The 15738-nt window shown below is 35.3% G+C and overlaps 1 protein-coding gene across 2 annotated transcripts; it reads left to right on the top strand.

The window, feature by feature from the left end:
* The first annotated feature begins 8697 nt into the window (after positions 1–8697).
* LOC113704264 (F-box protein At5g39450-like) lies at positions 8698–15715 on the top strand. Of its 2 annotated transcripts, XR_003451667.2 has the most exons (3): positions 8701–11424; positions 14809–14891; positions 15191–15715. XR_003451667.2 is itself a non-coding variant. In XM_027226063.2 (2 exons), exons 1-2 carry the CDS (start codon positions 9566–9568, stop codon positions 15192–15194), a joined length of 1863 nt encoding a protein of 620 aa, XP_027081864.2. In that variant the 5' UTR covers positions 8698–9565; the 3' UTR covers positions 15195–15715. The 2 variants fall into 2 exon arrangements, 1 of the variants encoding a protein (XP_027081864.2); XM_027226063.2 differs by lacking the exon at positions 14809–14891 and having other exon boundaries at positions 8698–11424.
* Positions 15716–15738: the final 23 nt, after the last annotated feature.

Below are 15738 nucleotides of genomic sequence, written 5' to 3'. Positions count from 1 at the left end.
AGCCAGTCAAATCAAAGAACTCTTCTGCCACAGATTCTTGCGGTGACATTAACCATGCGGAAAAATTCTACAAATTACCAGAGCAGGCAGATTATGTTAGCAGCATAAATCAGTATGCAGGTTATTTTACAGCTGATCAGGCTGCTGGAAGATCACCCTTCTGATGCTTTGTCGAGTCTCCGAATAATTCTGCAACCAACCCTCTAATTCTGTAGCTCAATGGAGGTAAAGCAACTTTAATTACTCATGTAATAGCACTGCATATTGACATTCTTTGTTTGTAAGCTAGCTAGCAATAAATATGTCCTTTTTTCTCATTTGAGTGCATAAACTTGCAATTTACGAATTTTTGTACTACGTAGGACCAAAATATTTATCACTTGAATAGGGTTGCAAATTAGTCGGGTCAAGGTGAACTTTGACTTAATCAAATCGAGCATCGTCTCAATTTTATCAATCTCAAACTCGATGAACTTTCAGTATAAAATTCAAGTTTGAGTTCAACCTCAAATTTGAATCCAGTCGAACTCGAATTCAAGCCTACTAGAATTTTAAAATATAAAAATAATTATTTTTAAAAATGAATAAAATATTCATTTTTCCTTAATAAATAATAAAAATACTAGATAAAATAAAAAATATAATATATAATCGATTCGACTCGCGAGCTATTGAACTGAGTTTCTCTATACTCGACTTGACTTTGATAGCTCGACTAGGTTGGCACAAACTCAACTCGTAAATCGAATTCGAATCGAATTTTAATCGAACCAACTCACAAGTAGTTTGATTCGTTTGCAGCCCTGCACCAGCTGCAACCGAAGAATTGGGCATTTAAAGTTAAACATGATGGCAATCGACTTTATCCAAACTATTGGACGCGGAACAATGGTGGCTACATCCTTCCTTTTCTCATTTTCTTTCCACATTTTCTGCAAAAAAGTTTAAAAAAGAATCACGAGGGCTTAGTTTATCTCGTAAAAACTAAAAGCCCAATATATTTGGGAATTTTTCAGTTTCAAATGAGATCTTTTTTTCTTGGGAGTCACCTGGATGGTAGGTTCTTCGACTCTATCACAAGACTATTATCTACATTGTGGGATAATTATGGCTCTCTCCAGAATTGGTCAGTTTGAGAGGTTTCCACAGTACAAGTCGCAGGATTTTTACAGATATAGCTGGAGAAAGTTATGCTGGTCATCATCATATACCTTAAATAAGCAAATGAATAGCACTATCATCAATTTGACAGGCATACAATAATTTGCTTCACAGTTTTACTTTACTACTCCACTAGCAGTATTATAACTTTTTTTTTTTGTGTGATTGACAAGTGTTTTAGTATTTTGATCTCTTGTGGATTTGGGATTTTCAGATTGGAAATGCCTTGATTGATTATCAAACACTTCGAAAAAGGGAAGCTATTATGTTAAGAGTTAATCTGATATATATATACATATATTATTGACAGACAGTGTAAATTTTAAATTTTAATTCAGATGACTGGATGAGTTGTTTTGCATTCAACGAAGATGGTGTATACATTATTAGTATATAGAAAATTAATCTTCCAAAATTAAATTGTCAGGACCTCAATGTCTTGCCAAACAAAGTCCAACAGATTCCCTCAAAATTTATACTTTGAAAAACTTTCCTCGTGGAGGATCATCACTAAAGATATTTCAACTTTAATGGTCCAAATTAATTAACATGGGGACTATATTCACATGATACTATGAGGATGCTAATTTATTTTTCCAAAGGCTAAAGCCACAAGGTTGATTTATGCATGTGGCTTGATTGAAGGGCCTGATTGGAACAGTCCACCATCTTTTCTCTTTGGCGGTCAATAATTGAATGAACTTTTTTAGGTAGAGGATACACTTGAAAACTATTTATTAGTTTGACTCTTTGCTACTTACTTAGGAAAAGTTCAATAAAGCAGATGTCCAAGCTGCTATTTCATGCATTCCCCACAAACTGGGGTATTTGCAGGTGAATTGAAGAATACAATGAACTTGTATAGCACAAGTCCATTACTTATTTTTATACCTTAATTTGTTAATGTTATAATTGAATTGCTCATAATTTTCAATTACCAAAATGTGGAGTTCAATCGACTCATGGATTGAATCACCAATGTTCCATTCTCCCAATTATTAAGGAGCTCACCAAAATGGCATTAGGGTTAGGTTGTACAGGTAACTATCAACTGTTACTCTTACAACCACTCCCATCTGATTTGCATATACAGGTGTTCTTTGAAGAATTGGATAACTTTTTTACGCGTTGTCAGAGTATACACTTGTGAGTCAAGATGTACGGCACAAATTCAAAATTTAGTATTTAAATTTAAAGTTAGATGATGTAGAATGCATTTTGACCCGTCAATATATACACTGACGATGTAAGCAAGATTAATTCATTACAATTTATGTGATAAATGAAAATCCAAGGATTTGTTATATGTTGTTCTGCAACTTATTTAGAAGTAAAAGAAAGGCCAGCCCAACTAATTTTGGCAAAAATTTCTATATTTGCGGTGGTGACACTGATGGAGTTATTCTAGTTACAGCAAATAGTGTGCTATAAACACTCTTGCTATGCTGATGATGATGAGGTACTATTTTTCTGTGTTGCACCATAACTTTCTTAAGCTTAGACGGCTTTAATTTTTTACTGTTTCTTGGATGTTTCTCGTTTTGGAAACCTCAATTCCATGATATTTTCTGTGCTAATTGGCAGGTGGGAGGATACATAGCAGATTATGGTCAAGGGCAAATATTTGCAGCTTGTGAAAGGAGCTGGACAAATGGGTCCATTTGACAAGCATCTGAGTGCATTGGCAGCTAAACTGATCTGGTTTTGCTTTGTCATGTGACAATGCTAGTCAAGAAATGTGTTTCTGAGCTAGTGAAAAAATAAAGTATAAAGCCCTACCCCAAGCCGCTAGATCCACCTTTACTGGTAACATGCTGTGCATCTTAGGTAGGTTTTGTACTGTCGCAGGGGATTAGTCTGACGTAAGTCAAGATATCCCTATATCGACAAAAATAAGATAAAATAAAATAAAATAAGCTATAAAAATATGAGCTAGTATCAGTTTAATCTCACTATCCTACGATTACAATTACTACTTTTGCTTTGTCAAATGTAATATAGACATGGCAGCAGTACCTTATTAATTGTATCTGGAGAGATTACTTAAAAAAAGTTCTTGTTAATAGTAAAGAAACACAATTATCACTCTGATTTTTTTTTTCCAACAAACGTTAACATTTTTATAGATATTAACAATTGATAATACAAGAGCTAATTACAAAAAGGGGTAAATACCCCCCTATCTTTTCTGACTAAATCTAATGGCCATGTTGGGAAGGATTCTTCCCACTCAATATTCCTAATCAACTTGACTGCAAATTGAGCTAGCAAATGACTACAACCATTTGCAGCTCTGGGAACAAAAGAGAATATGCAATAGTCAAAAATCTGTTTAGATCCTCAATGTCTTCCAGGATTGTTTGTAAGATACAATCCTAAACATTGCCTGTGTTAATTTGGCTTACAACACTTTTGCAGTCAGATTGGACCTCTATGTTTGTCCATCCTGCATCTTTTGCCATTTCCAGTGCACTTCTTATAGCTAGTGCTTCCTCTTTGGCTGCTTCCCCTCTCCTACTTTCAGTGATTCCTTTCACTTTCATATTCCCTCCACGCCAATTCCTAACTATTATCCCCAGCCCTGTTCTTACCATTTTAGCTGAGATTGCTGCATCAGTATTTATTTTGATCACCCCTTCCTTAGGCGGTTCCCAACCATGTTGCAGCTGTTTGTCCACTTCTGATGAAGCATTTGTTCTTGTATCTGTTTCAGTCTCAGCTTCATATTCAGTCCATTCCTGCTGTGCTTTGTCTACTATCAGTTTTGTATCCACGTTCACACTCTAGAATGTCATCCTATTCCTAGCCTTCCAAATTTGCCATAATATATTGACCGTAAGCTTGATTTTGTCCATTCCTTGTTCCTTCTTAGCAGATAGCATCACTGCATCCTACCATCTCTATGTGTTACTTTGCAACTCAGTTATCCCTTCCCAACTCATAGGAGCTATCCTCCACACCACTTGAGCCTTTGGACAAAAGAAAAAGATGTGCTCAATGGTTTCAGTATCCTCACTGCAGCAATTACATAGGCTACTTCCCTACCCAATTCTCTTATAGATGGCTTCATTACCTGGCAAGCTATTCAGCTAGCACCTCCATAGAAAATGTTTTAGCTTTATCTTGATGTTTAGACTCCATAGACTCTTCCACACAGTGTGTTTCCTAATTTCCCAACTAGTTTCTGAGCCAAGTTCTATCCTTCGACTCTGAGTCTCACCTTCCACTTTTGCTACAACATATCCAATCTTCACTGTATACACACCATATTTGCTATGTTTCCAGTAGAGTGTGTCCTTTCTTCTAAATAGACTGAGGGGAATGCTAGTTATGTATTCCACATCTTTTGCATTAAACCATTTTTGCAGGCAATCCGACTTCCACTTCCCTCCCTCTATCAACTCATGAACATGACATAACTGGCAATCAGCAGGCCTTACAGTTAATACTCTTCCATTCTCCAAGCCAAGGATTCATCTATCCTGCCAAATCTTCACTCTCCTTCCATCTCCCACTCTCTTCCACAATCCCTTTTGCAATAGCTCCCCCCCTTTGTGGATACTTTTCCAGCACCAGGATGTAGTATTTGGAGGGTTCTTCTCTAGCCACTCTTCATCTTTCATATATTTAGCTTTCAAAACTTTGTTTACTAACAAATTTGGATTGGTAACAACTCTCCATATTTGTTTTGCAAGCAGAGCTAGGTTGAAAGCTTCCAAGTCTCTAAAACCCAACCCTCCTTTCCCTTTAACTTCTGACAGTTTACCCTATCTAACCCAATACAACTTGTTTTCTTTATCCCCATCCACCCACCAGAATCTAGCAATTCTAGCACATATCTCCTTACACATACCTTTAGGTAATTTAAAACATGACATAATGTATGTTGGTATTGCCATGAGAATTGATTTGATTAGAACCTCTTTCCCCCCATGACTAAGCACCTTCTGTTTCCACCCTTGTAACTTACTGTTTATTTTATTTTTCAGATATCCAAACACCTGGTTCTTAGCCCTCCCTATAGTCATAGGTAAGCCTAGATATTTTCCACTGTGTGCCTCCCTCATGCTATCCAAAGCCTCACTTATCTCGCCTCTTATCTGGTTGGGAGTGTTTCCGCTAAAAAACATTGTAGATTTGTAAAAGTTAACTATCTGTCCTGATGCTTGTCCATATTGCTGGAGGATTTCCTTCACCTTCAGTGCTTCCTGCTTAGTTGCTTTGCAGCAATAGTGAATCATTTGCAAAAAACAAGTGAGAGACCATAGGGCTATCTTTGCAAATTTTAATGCCAGTTAACTGCTTCCCTTCCACAGCTTTCTTGAGTAAGTTAGAAAGCCCTTCAGTACAGATGATAAACAAGTAAGGAGATAAAGGATCCCCTTGTCGAATTCATCTGGAAGGCTTTATATATCCCACCTTATTCCACAATTATTCGGATTAAAGGAATAAGAGACTGAGGAAATACAAGCCATGATCCAGTAAATAAAAGTATGACAGAATCCCATGTGCATCATAAGTCTTTCTAAAAATTTCCATTCCACCCCTATCATAGGCTTTAGACATATCTAACTTTAGGGTCATGAAGCCTAAAAATTATCACTCTAATGAAGCTATAGATATATTGCACTTTGGCCCGATCAGTGTTGAAAATGATCAAAACATGGTCTAGTGGATAGACTAAAGAAAAGGACGAGATAATTATTATATACACATGTATATTATCAATATAATTATAATTATAATTATATAACATATATTATAAATATATTAATATTATACTAATATATTATATATTATATATTTATAAATATATAAAAATATTATAAATTTATAAAAATATATATATTTATAAGGTTGAGAGCAAATTATATAAATTTAGTGCAAAGAAAAGGAGGAATGGAAAAAAATAAATGAGAAAGTTCCTTTGCACTATTTTTTGTTTTAAATTGGAGGTATATTTGAAATTCTTATTTTTATTTGGAGTAAACGATAAAGTTAATGATTGTAGTCTTCAAGTATACTTTTGATCAGCACATGTTGAAAAGCCTAAATTCTTTGCCATCAACTTTACTATGTTGACTTTGAACATGACTTGAAAAACACATTAGAGGTTCACAGTGTGAAATGAACACATCCCATGTCGGACCTTTCTCTTTCTCTTAATAATAAAAAAAAAACAACACACTTAAAAAAATATAGAAGAATGGAATATTTATATGATTTTTCTGTTGTACTTTATTATGGGCAAGTTAAACCCAAGTTAATAGATATCCCACAATTATTAGCTTAGTTGGTTGCGCATAAAAGCTAGTTTGGATTGCATTTATTGGAGAGTGTTTGGAGAAAAATTACTACAACATTTTTTTTAGGATGTAATATTTGTGGGGTAAAAAAGTTATTGAAAATTGTATAAAAAAAACCAATTACAAAATTGTGCTTGCTTTCTTGCTTGTTTGTTTGGCTGTATTTTTCCCTAAAAGGGATAGTAACAGTTGGTACTAGCAAAACTTCTTTTAACTCGCCCTATATGGATAGCTATTTTTAAGACTTTTTGTAAGAAGATGTATCGTAAGGATTTGATGTATTCGCGATAAAAAGGTGATTGGGAGATATATTCATGGAAAACATTAAAATTTTTTCGTAAAAAATTACAATACAAACAAAATTGAACCCATTTAGATAATCTCCTTATAAACCAGCTTCCTTGTCGCTTTAGATTAACCATTTGATATCCATATTCACTAATAAAACCTATCGAATACATGTAGAGGTGTCAAAATGGGTGACTTGGACGGGTTGGGTTGGGTAAAATGGGTAATGGGTATAAGTGAGTCAATTCATTTATACCTATTTAATTAGATGGGTATAAATGGGTAAGTCAAAAAATGAATTGGGTAACCCAATTACCCATTTATAACTCATTTATTTTAACTTTTTGCAAACTCGTTTAAATTCATTTTTGCAAACTAAGTTATCAATTTATACCACTCTTTGTACCCATCATTAGTTTTAAATATTTATTTATAATGTTCAATAAACTTAATTACCAATTTTTTTCATTTATATTCTATGTCACAAAATTACCTATTATTTAATAATTGAATAATACGAATATAAAAATTTGAATTAAGTACTATAAAAATTAATATAAAAACTTAATCCAAAAATTTTGAACCCCTAACATTTTTTTCATATATAAATTTAAGATTTCATTTTATAAAGATAAGAAAATAGGCTAAAATTTATCATAAATTGGTAATGTTAAAAAATGAGCAAGTTAACAAACTAAGAAAAAATAAAATAATAAGATAAAACCAACAAATAATAATAATAATAATAATAATAATAATAATAATAATAATAATAATAATAATAATAATAATGTTAACATCATGACAAAATGAAAAATTAGAAAAAAAAAAGGTAGGGGAAAAGAAGAGACTTGGGGGGAAGAGAATTTTAAATGGGTTAATTGGGGAAGAGAATTTTAAATGGGGGAAGAGAATTTTAATTGGGTTTAAGATACCCATACCCATCTATTTATGGGCGGGTATGGGTAAATCTAGTTAAATGGGTTGATTTGACACCTCTAAATACATGCATCTAAATAGTTTTAAAAATCTCGAAACTAAATTTTATTAAACTGAAATTTTGTTGCATCATAACAAACACCCTCCATAAGAATAAAAACAATAAATTACAACCATAGTTCAACAATGTCATCACATACCATTTGGAAATAAAAACATCACTTCAAAGATGGTGTTCAAATAGTTAGGACGAAATATGAATAGCAAAATGATACACAATAACTTAGAAGATGGACTCGTGTATTCTTTATTCTAATCCCACAGCATGAAGTCTTGAACATTTTCAAGAACCTAAAAACCTACAAATCAAAGAATATTGAGAAAAGTGAGGGAGATTTGACTCTTGTTTTTAGTAATTGCCATCCTATGGCATAAATTGTAAAAATACATATGTATAAGTATCGAGATTTTAAGAATGTCTTATTAAACCCAATCTCATTACTTGTTACTGACTTAACATTTTTTAATATCAAATTTCAGTGAATAACCCTTTAATCGTTTAATTGGATCAATCATCGAGTCGAGTATAAATTCTTCCGGATTATTCATCACTAACTTCTACTAATACCATGTTTGTTGGGTTCGAAGAGATTGATATGATTTGGAATGGATTGAAAATTTATAATGTAATAGTTATAATTTTCTCATATCTAGTGTATCTGTATCATTTAAATCTAATATTTTTGTGATATGTATGGCGACATATTTCATAGATGAAATAATAATTTCTATCAAAAAAAATTTCACTAATATAAAATTCTAACGAATAACCCATCAATCACATAACCGGATCAATCCACAGTACCTAATTTCATTATAGTGCATATTTCACAAATGAAATGATAATTTCTATCAAAAAAATTCACCAATGCAAAATTCTACCGAATAACCCATCAATTGAATAATTGGATCAATCCGCAGTATATCTGATTTCATTTCACTCGATTCCATTCTATAGAAACTTGCTTTCCTTTCGCAATCAAGAAAATGGAAACGCAAGAAAATGGAAACGTGGGGAGTGCGTGCTGCCGAGTGGACCATATGTGCAGACAACGATTTTGGACTTGGGAAGGACTTTCATCTTCTACTTCCAAGTTTAACCACCATTATTAGCATTCAACATTCAACATTGTCAAGCTGGCCTGGCCTAGTTTGGAGGAGAGGGCCCCTCCCAAGTCCTACAGCAGAAACAGGACAGGGACAATTCTTATTCCAATGCATCTTTTGTCATCCTCAATAATTCCTTCTAAAATACTCCAGACTTCCAGCTTTGATCAATTATCTGGACATCATCCCTCTTCATATTGGGTGATGATTTCTGTCTCCTTCATCTCCAAGCTTTCTTTTTTCCTTAATCAAGCTTAATTACCCCCTTTCTGAAGTTCAAGAAATTGAAGCATCTGGGGCATAGCAATTGGGCTTCAGCTGATTAGGGAAATCTTTCAAGAATCCAAGGCAAACCCTTTTGATGTTGTTCTCAAATTTTCTCTCAGTTGGATAAGCTGTGAGAATAGCTATAGCTATAGCTTTTTAAAGTATGTACTACTCTTTTGATCTTGAAGAGGTATGAGCAATAGCTTTTCAGCCTGTACTACTCTCGAGTTACTGGAGGTTTTTAAAGTTAATAGATTTTTTGTTTTTCCTTTATTTGTTGCGGGATTTGCAATTATATGCCCAGAAAAGAACATAGCTTTTGTTGCTGAAGTTTGAAACCTGAAAGGGTATGATTACATTGCTTTTTTCATGTACAAAAGGGGATTTTTATAGCTGAAGTTTGAAGCCTAAAAGAGAATTTGTGGTGTTGTTTTGTCATGTTGCCTGATCAGTGTGGATCTAGCTTGCTTCTGCATCTACCAGATGATGTTCTAATCATAGTCACCAGGTCCCTCACTCCCAAGGATTTATGTAATCTTGGTCTTTGCTGTCGAGGGCTGTGTGAATTAGTGGCCTCTGAGAAGGTCTGGCTTGCACAGTGTGATAAGCTGGGGGTAGTTCCTTATAAGGATCTTAGTGAGTGGAGGAAAGGAGTTTCATCCTACAAGGCGATTTGCCGGTTTCTTGTTGGTGTCTTTCCTCTGCTTGGAATATGGGTTCACCAAAATCCTGAGCTTGGCAATGTAGTTTATGTCATGCCTGGTTTTGTGTCGGTTGTTGGGTGCCGAATTATACCTCAAGAAATTGGACCTTTAGGGATTGAAGATGGCCCAATTTTATGGGCGCCCGTATTTGAGATTCTTTGTGATTTTGAGGGCTCTGCTGAACTTTTCTTGCATGGACGGGAGAGAGACCATGACTATGTCTATCCTGGTTCACTCAAGGCAGTTGATAGGACTTGTAATGTGCTCTTACTTGAGGTTGAGCCTCGGCAGCAGAGGAATGGGGGTATATTGGCCCACAGCAAAAGTTTTGCCCATGATTTGGATAAGGATTTCTCACGGAAGATTTCTCGGTCGGATAGTGGTATTTCAAAGTCAAACAGAATTGTTGGACACAATGCCTCAATGGTGCCTTTTAGCAGATTGGCATTTGGTGATAGGAGAAAGCTTCTAGACCTTGTCACTGGTCAAGTCCGGCTGCAGGTCCCAGACGCAAAAAATTCACTCCTGTTTCCTCGTTTAAGGGGTGATGTTGATTTATCGGAGGATATAGCAATCCTATCTGAAAGAAGATTGCTGCTTATGCAGATGTATAATCTTGGTAGCAGCCCCAGTGATAGGAAAGCTGGTGCCAGATTGCTGTTGGATCCTACTCAATTAGAAATGAGTGAAATCAGAAAGAATATGAATTGTACACATGGCTGTGAAACTTCATGGTATGGTGATGGCAGCCAGACTCAGTGCATGAAAAAGAAAACTCTTACTGGATATTTCAGGGATAGTTTTAGGCATATGCTTGGGAAATCAAACTCAATTAATGGTAGCCGTGAGACATTGAAAAAGAATTTTTCTTCCGGGGGGAACAGACATGCACAGCTTCATGAGTTTCTGCATTCTGGTGACACTATAGGACTGATGTTACATGCTTCAACTGTGAAATTATCGTCTTACAGGGCATGGCCTAATATGCATGATAGTCGGTTTGCTCTTTACAAGCTGCCCATGCGGGAGCCAGTAGCAGGCCAAGAATATTCTGGTCTTTGGGGAGGTACATTTGGTTGGCCTCCTGGGCGGCCTAGCGAAGACAAGCTTGGAAAGGCTCTCTTTTTCCTTTTGCTCTCTTATGAGAAGTCACAGGGCCAGACTTTACTCATAGCTACCAAGATATTAGAAGGAACTCATTACGTTCTTCATCCAAATGGCTCTGCTATGTTCATAGTCAATATTGATGAATCTTCACTGGAGCCATTTCCTTGGGAGGCTGATGAAGATGGCCATGTTCTTAACGTAGAGTGTGCTTATAATGGGGAAGGTATTGCAAATGGGTACGGTTTCAGATATCCTGGTTCAAAACCTGGCTCTTTATTTGTGATTCAAGATGGACTGCTCGCTTTTGTATGGAGGGAGTCTAAATCAGTTTTGACCTTACAGAGGCTTAACTTAGAGAAGCTTTTGAAGAAAGGTGAACGGATGCATGCACTACCTCCAGTTTCCAATTTCGCTTATCTGACCCGGTCCTATTCCAATGTGTTTGCTGCCTTCTCTAATTCTGCTAATACTTTGTCTTCACAAAGGTATGCATTGTGAGCCCCACATTATTTGCTTCTGTCTCATTCTTTTCTTAAGTTAATTGGAATATCTTGCTTGACAGTATGCCTTTATAATTGTGTGTTGACAATCCTATTTTATGTGTTTAAGGTGGCTTATATTGTATACATGTTTGCCAGTGTACATCTGTCACAGCTATACTGTTTGATATGTAGTGCTTACTAAGAAACTTACTTTGCTGGCCTTCTACGCACTTTCCTTTGTTGTTTTAGCTGCATATATGGCATTTTTAAATGCAAAACCTTATATTTAATTGACAATTCATCTATGTAGTTTTAGATTACACACTCAACCTCCTTGTTCGCTCAACCTTCTTCTGCCAAACAAGTATCTATCGCTCTCCCTAAACTATATATGTTTCTTAATCTGTGATTTTGTCGATTCTCAGTCATGTTGTGTATCACTTAATAGTAAAAAATATTTAGCAGCTAAAAAAAAATGTAGAAGTGGATACTTCCAGGCCAAAGGTGAAACTAACATTTAAGTAATCAGTCAAACCTACCTATCTATAATTCTCACTCTGTCCCTTCCCTTTTTTCTTTTTTTTGTGTATATCTTTATTTTCCAGACTTTTGATTTTGTAACATTATAATCCCTTGACTCTAATCTTATATTTGACTTCAAATTTGCTTTTCTTCTTCGGGGATCAACAATTAGTAGTAACCATGGGATTCTGTAGTCTGTATATCTGTATTTTCCGCACTCTTTTGATTTTGTAACATTATAATCCCTTGACTCTAATCTTATATTTGATTTCAAATTTGCTTTTCTTCTTCGGGGAACAACAATTAGTATTAACCATGGGATTCTGTAGTCTGCTATTGTCATTTAATTAGATTTGTAGAAGGTGGACACTGCATCTCTAATCAGAAATCTTATTAACTGATTGCTTCGGGTGCTAGAAAAGGAAAAAAAAACTAATTGTCCACCTAAGACAGAATATCTTGAGGATCAGAGGAGAGGGGACACAGAGATAATAGGCATAATCGGTTTTCAGGGGCATTCCTTCCTAAATAAGAAACTAATGAAATTGCTGCAAAGTTTGTGTGATTGTCTCAACCTACTGTATATAGGACAACAAGTTGCTCTATAAGACAAGGGAAAAATGGATTTCATTTTTCTGTACCCCCAACATCCTCCAATTCTTTGTTGCTTTCTTCTTTCCAAGTGCCATGTTTCGTATACTTTCTTTTGATATGTCTCTAGGGAAGCAAAATTTAAGAAGAAAGTTTAATGCTTGGCAAATTATGGAGCAGGGAAGAATATCCTTTGAGCATTGCTATTGTCTATATTATAACACAATTTAATGAACTTCAACACTACTTTAAGCTGCTGATAAGTTGTGAGAAGTTAGAATCAACAACTTTTCAGGAAAACAGGGTAGAGTAATTCCTTCTCTATCTGATGTTGAATCCTACACATCAGCAATCCACTTGAGGTAGCATAATGTTAACCTTAGGATCTTAAGCTTCTCTAACCCTGTATTACCTTATCAATATTATGGCTTTAAAATGGAATTAAATAGAAATTCCAGCTTTGTCCAGTGCTTAAACTGGTTGCAGTGACTGGACAGGAGAAACTTGGTTAGAGCACAATGAAGTGGTCAAGGATCTTTGAAAAATAGGATATCCGTTGTGTGAATAGCAAATTGTCAAAACTTGAAGTTAAAGAGTGATACTGCATAGTAATTCTATTTTCTTCTTATTAGCAGACAAGATAAAGCAAGTCTAACCTTTACTTTATACTTTGGTCGACCTCCTTTTCCCTCATCTTGTCCCGGTTTTTTATAATGATTTTTGGGGGGTTATTTACAAGTGTCTTGTGTTTTATCAGGGCAAAGAAAGAGCACATTAAGGGCTTTATTTTGTATTCCAAAATATAGAAAGTCATCATGTAAGAATCGAATTTAAAGTTGATGATACTCAAATAAAAGGGATGTATCCCCAGAAATCAACTTTCACCTGTAATATTTTAGAAGTGAGACAACTATTTTTCTGTCTAATTTCCTAATAGCTGCCATGACTGTTTAATATCAGTATATGGGTACTTGTGGCATTTTCTTTTTCCTTTTTTGGTGATTATTATTTCTTAAAGTTTCGATCTTTACACTCTTTTCAACCAAGGCTTTATGGTTTACCAGATTGAATCTTAAGATGCTTTCTGTAACAACTGTTTTGAGCATGTGTGGTCGTTGATTTGGATGGAGTACTATAGGTACTGTTATGTTGGTGTTAAATTTGGGAGTGTGAGAGAAGATGATAGTGAGGAATTGGAGAGAGGAAGTAGCCCAGATGCCAGATGATGGAGAGAGAACTGAGGGTTCTCTGCAAGGGGGAAGAACTATGGTTTAGAGAGGGGGAGAGATGAAGATATATGATCTTATTTAGAAGTCAATCTCTAAAGATTAATTTTTCTATCTAGCATTAAAAAAAAAAAGAATAAGTGTAACTATTTTTGTCTATATAATCCCTCTTTTGCCCTTAAGTGGCCTTCCATTGGGTTGCTTAGGTTTCCTTTACCAAGGTGAGAATCTTTCCATGATGAGCTTTTTTTCCCCTCCTTAAAGCAATGCTTAATTGTAATTTTGGTACTGATTCTGGTTGAATTACTCCCTTCCTTCCAGAGTTGGCACCAACAATTAGAATGGAATGAGACCTTTCCAAACATGGTGTTTGCTGTTGTGTACAATTGGAATTTTTACCACGAAAAAGATACCTGTTCGACATAACCTGCTGTGCATGACAACTATACACTGAAGAACATAGTGGTGCCTGCCATAATCCATCATCATGGATTAGTGGATTGATGGAGGTACTGGCATTTGGAGGGAAGGGAACAGGGTGGAAGGGAGTTGAAGGGAGTGCCATGGATGGTGGAAGGCAGTGAGAAGGATAGGGTTGGAGGATGGGATGAAACTGGTCTTTGTCATAATTAGCTTTAGAGTCGGGAAGAAAATTGAGAAAAGAAGAAAAGCAAAGGTAGGAACAAAAAGAATAGAGAAAGGAAACATATGTGAATTTACATTTATGATAATAGGTTCGAAGTAAATTCTTTTTAAGGCTTTTTAGTGCTATAAAAAATTACGTTTAAATTCTGAGATTTTATAAATTAGTCCCTGCATCATTTTAGCAATTTAGCCTTCATCCAAAGATAAACTGTTGAAAAATCAATAATAAACTGTATAGGATCACAAACATTAGAAACTGACTAGATAAGCATCAAAAGATGGAATTGCCTCACAATGCTGACCTTCATTTGTGCTAGTGTTTAACATTTTGCAAAGTACCACCTGTTTAATCAATGAATTCCTGGTTTCTTTTAACACTTTAATCTTGAAACATGTTACTCAGAAACTAAGAGGTATATCAGTATCTGGAAAGTACTTCCCAGGGCTTCTCTTCGAGTTCTAATGTACCGGTCCTCCTATATGCAGGTAATGTCATATACTGTAAATTTAGCATTGCCAACAATTCTGAGACAGCTTTGATTACTGTTGTTCAAGATATGCAGCAAAGATGCTGATGCATGTAATGTATTTAGGGCAGAGTATGATGCTTTTTGGGGTATGAGCAAATGCCAATTCCTGTTATACTTAATGAAGCAATTTTCCAGTTGTTCTATGGTTTTCTAGATTAATAGCGCTGATTCTTCAAAAATGTTTAAGTTATATTTAGTTTGAGAGCTTGAATTTTTGGCATTGAATGTAAAGTCATCTTCTTTTACATCGTGTAGGTAATCATGGGTACCATGCATGCTAGAGTGAAGTTGATTAAGCTGCAACATATCTCTCTCGGCTAAATTCTGGAAAGGCAAGGAGGATATACAGATAGTTAATGACCTCCAAAAGCACTTACTGATGTCGAGTGTCTACTATTTTTCGTGGGACATCATAATAACATTGAGAAGTTAGGCTGACCAGCTCAAAATTTCCAATCTTGGTAGTAGTAGATAATTTGGTATCTGTCAATACAATCTTCCGTGTATTCTTGCATTTGTTGGGTTGTCTCCTTTGCTTCTGACAAGAGCTCCTAGTTTGGGAAGGAAGTTTGCTGTTAGAGAACGGTAGAAGTTCGATTTTGTTGATTTTTCGGAGAACTTGAAGGTGCTCATTCTGTGCGTGTTCTAGATGATCAAATACAGTTGAGACAGAAAGTACCATGATATAGATGTTACCAAAGTGACAATTCTGTTGAGATTTATATGTATACTTTCCAGAACAAAGTTGTCAATAATCTGCTGCTCCTTGATTTTGCAACACTCCTAATATTCCCCGCATTTGA

The sequence above is a fragment of the Coffea arabica genome, chromosome 1c (genome assembly GCF_036785885.1).
Source record: "Coffea arabica cultivar ET-39 chromosome 1c, Coffea Arabica ET-39 HiFi, whole genome shotgun sequence".
Taxonomy (NCBI): domain Eukaryota; kingdom Viridiplantae; phylum Streptophyta; class Magnoliopsida; order Gentianales; family Rubiaceae; genus Coffea; species Coffea arabica.
The sequence above is the reverse complement of the archived record's forward strand: the minus strand, read 5'-3'. Positions and strand labels throughout refer to the sequence as shown.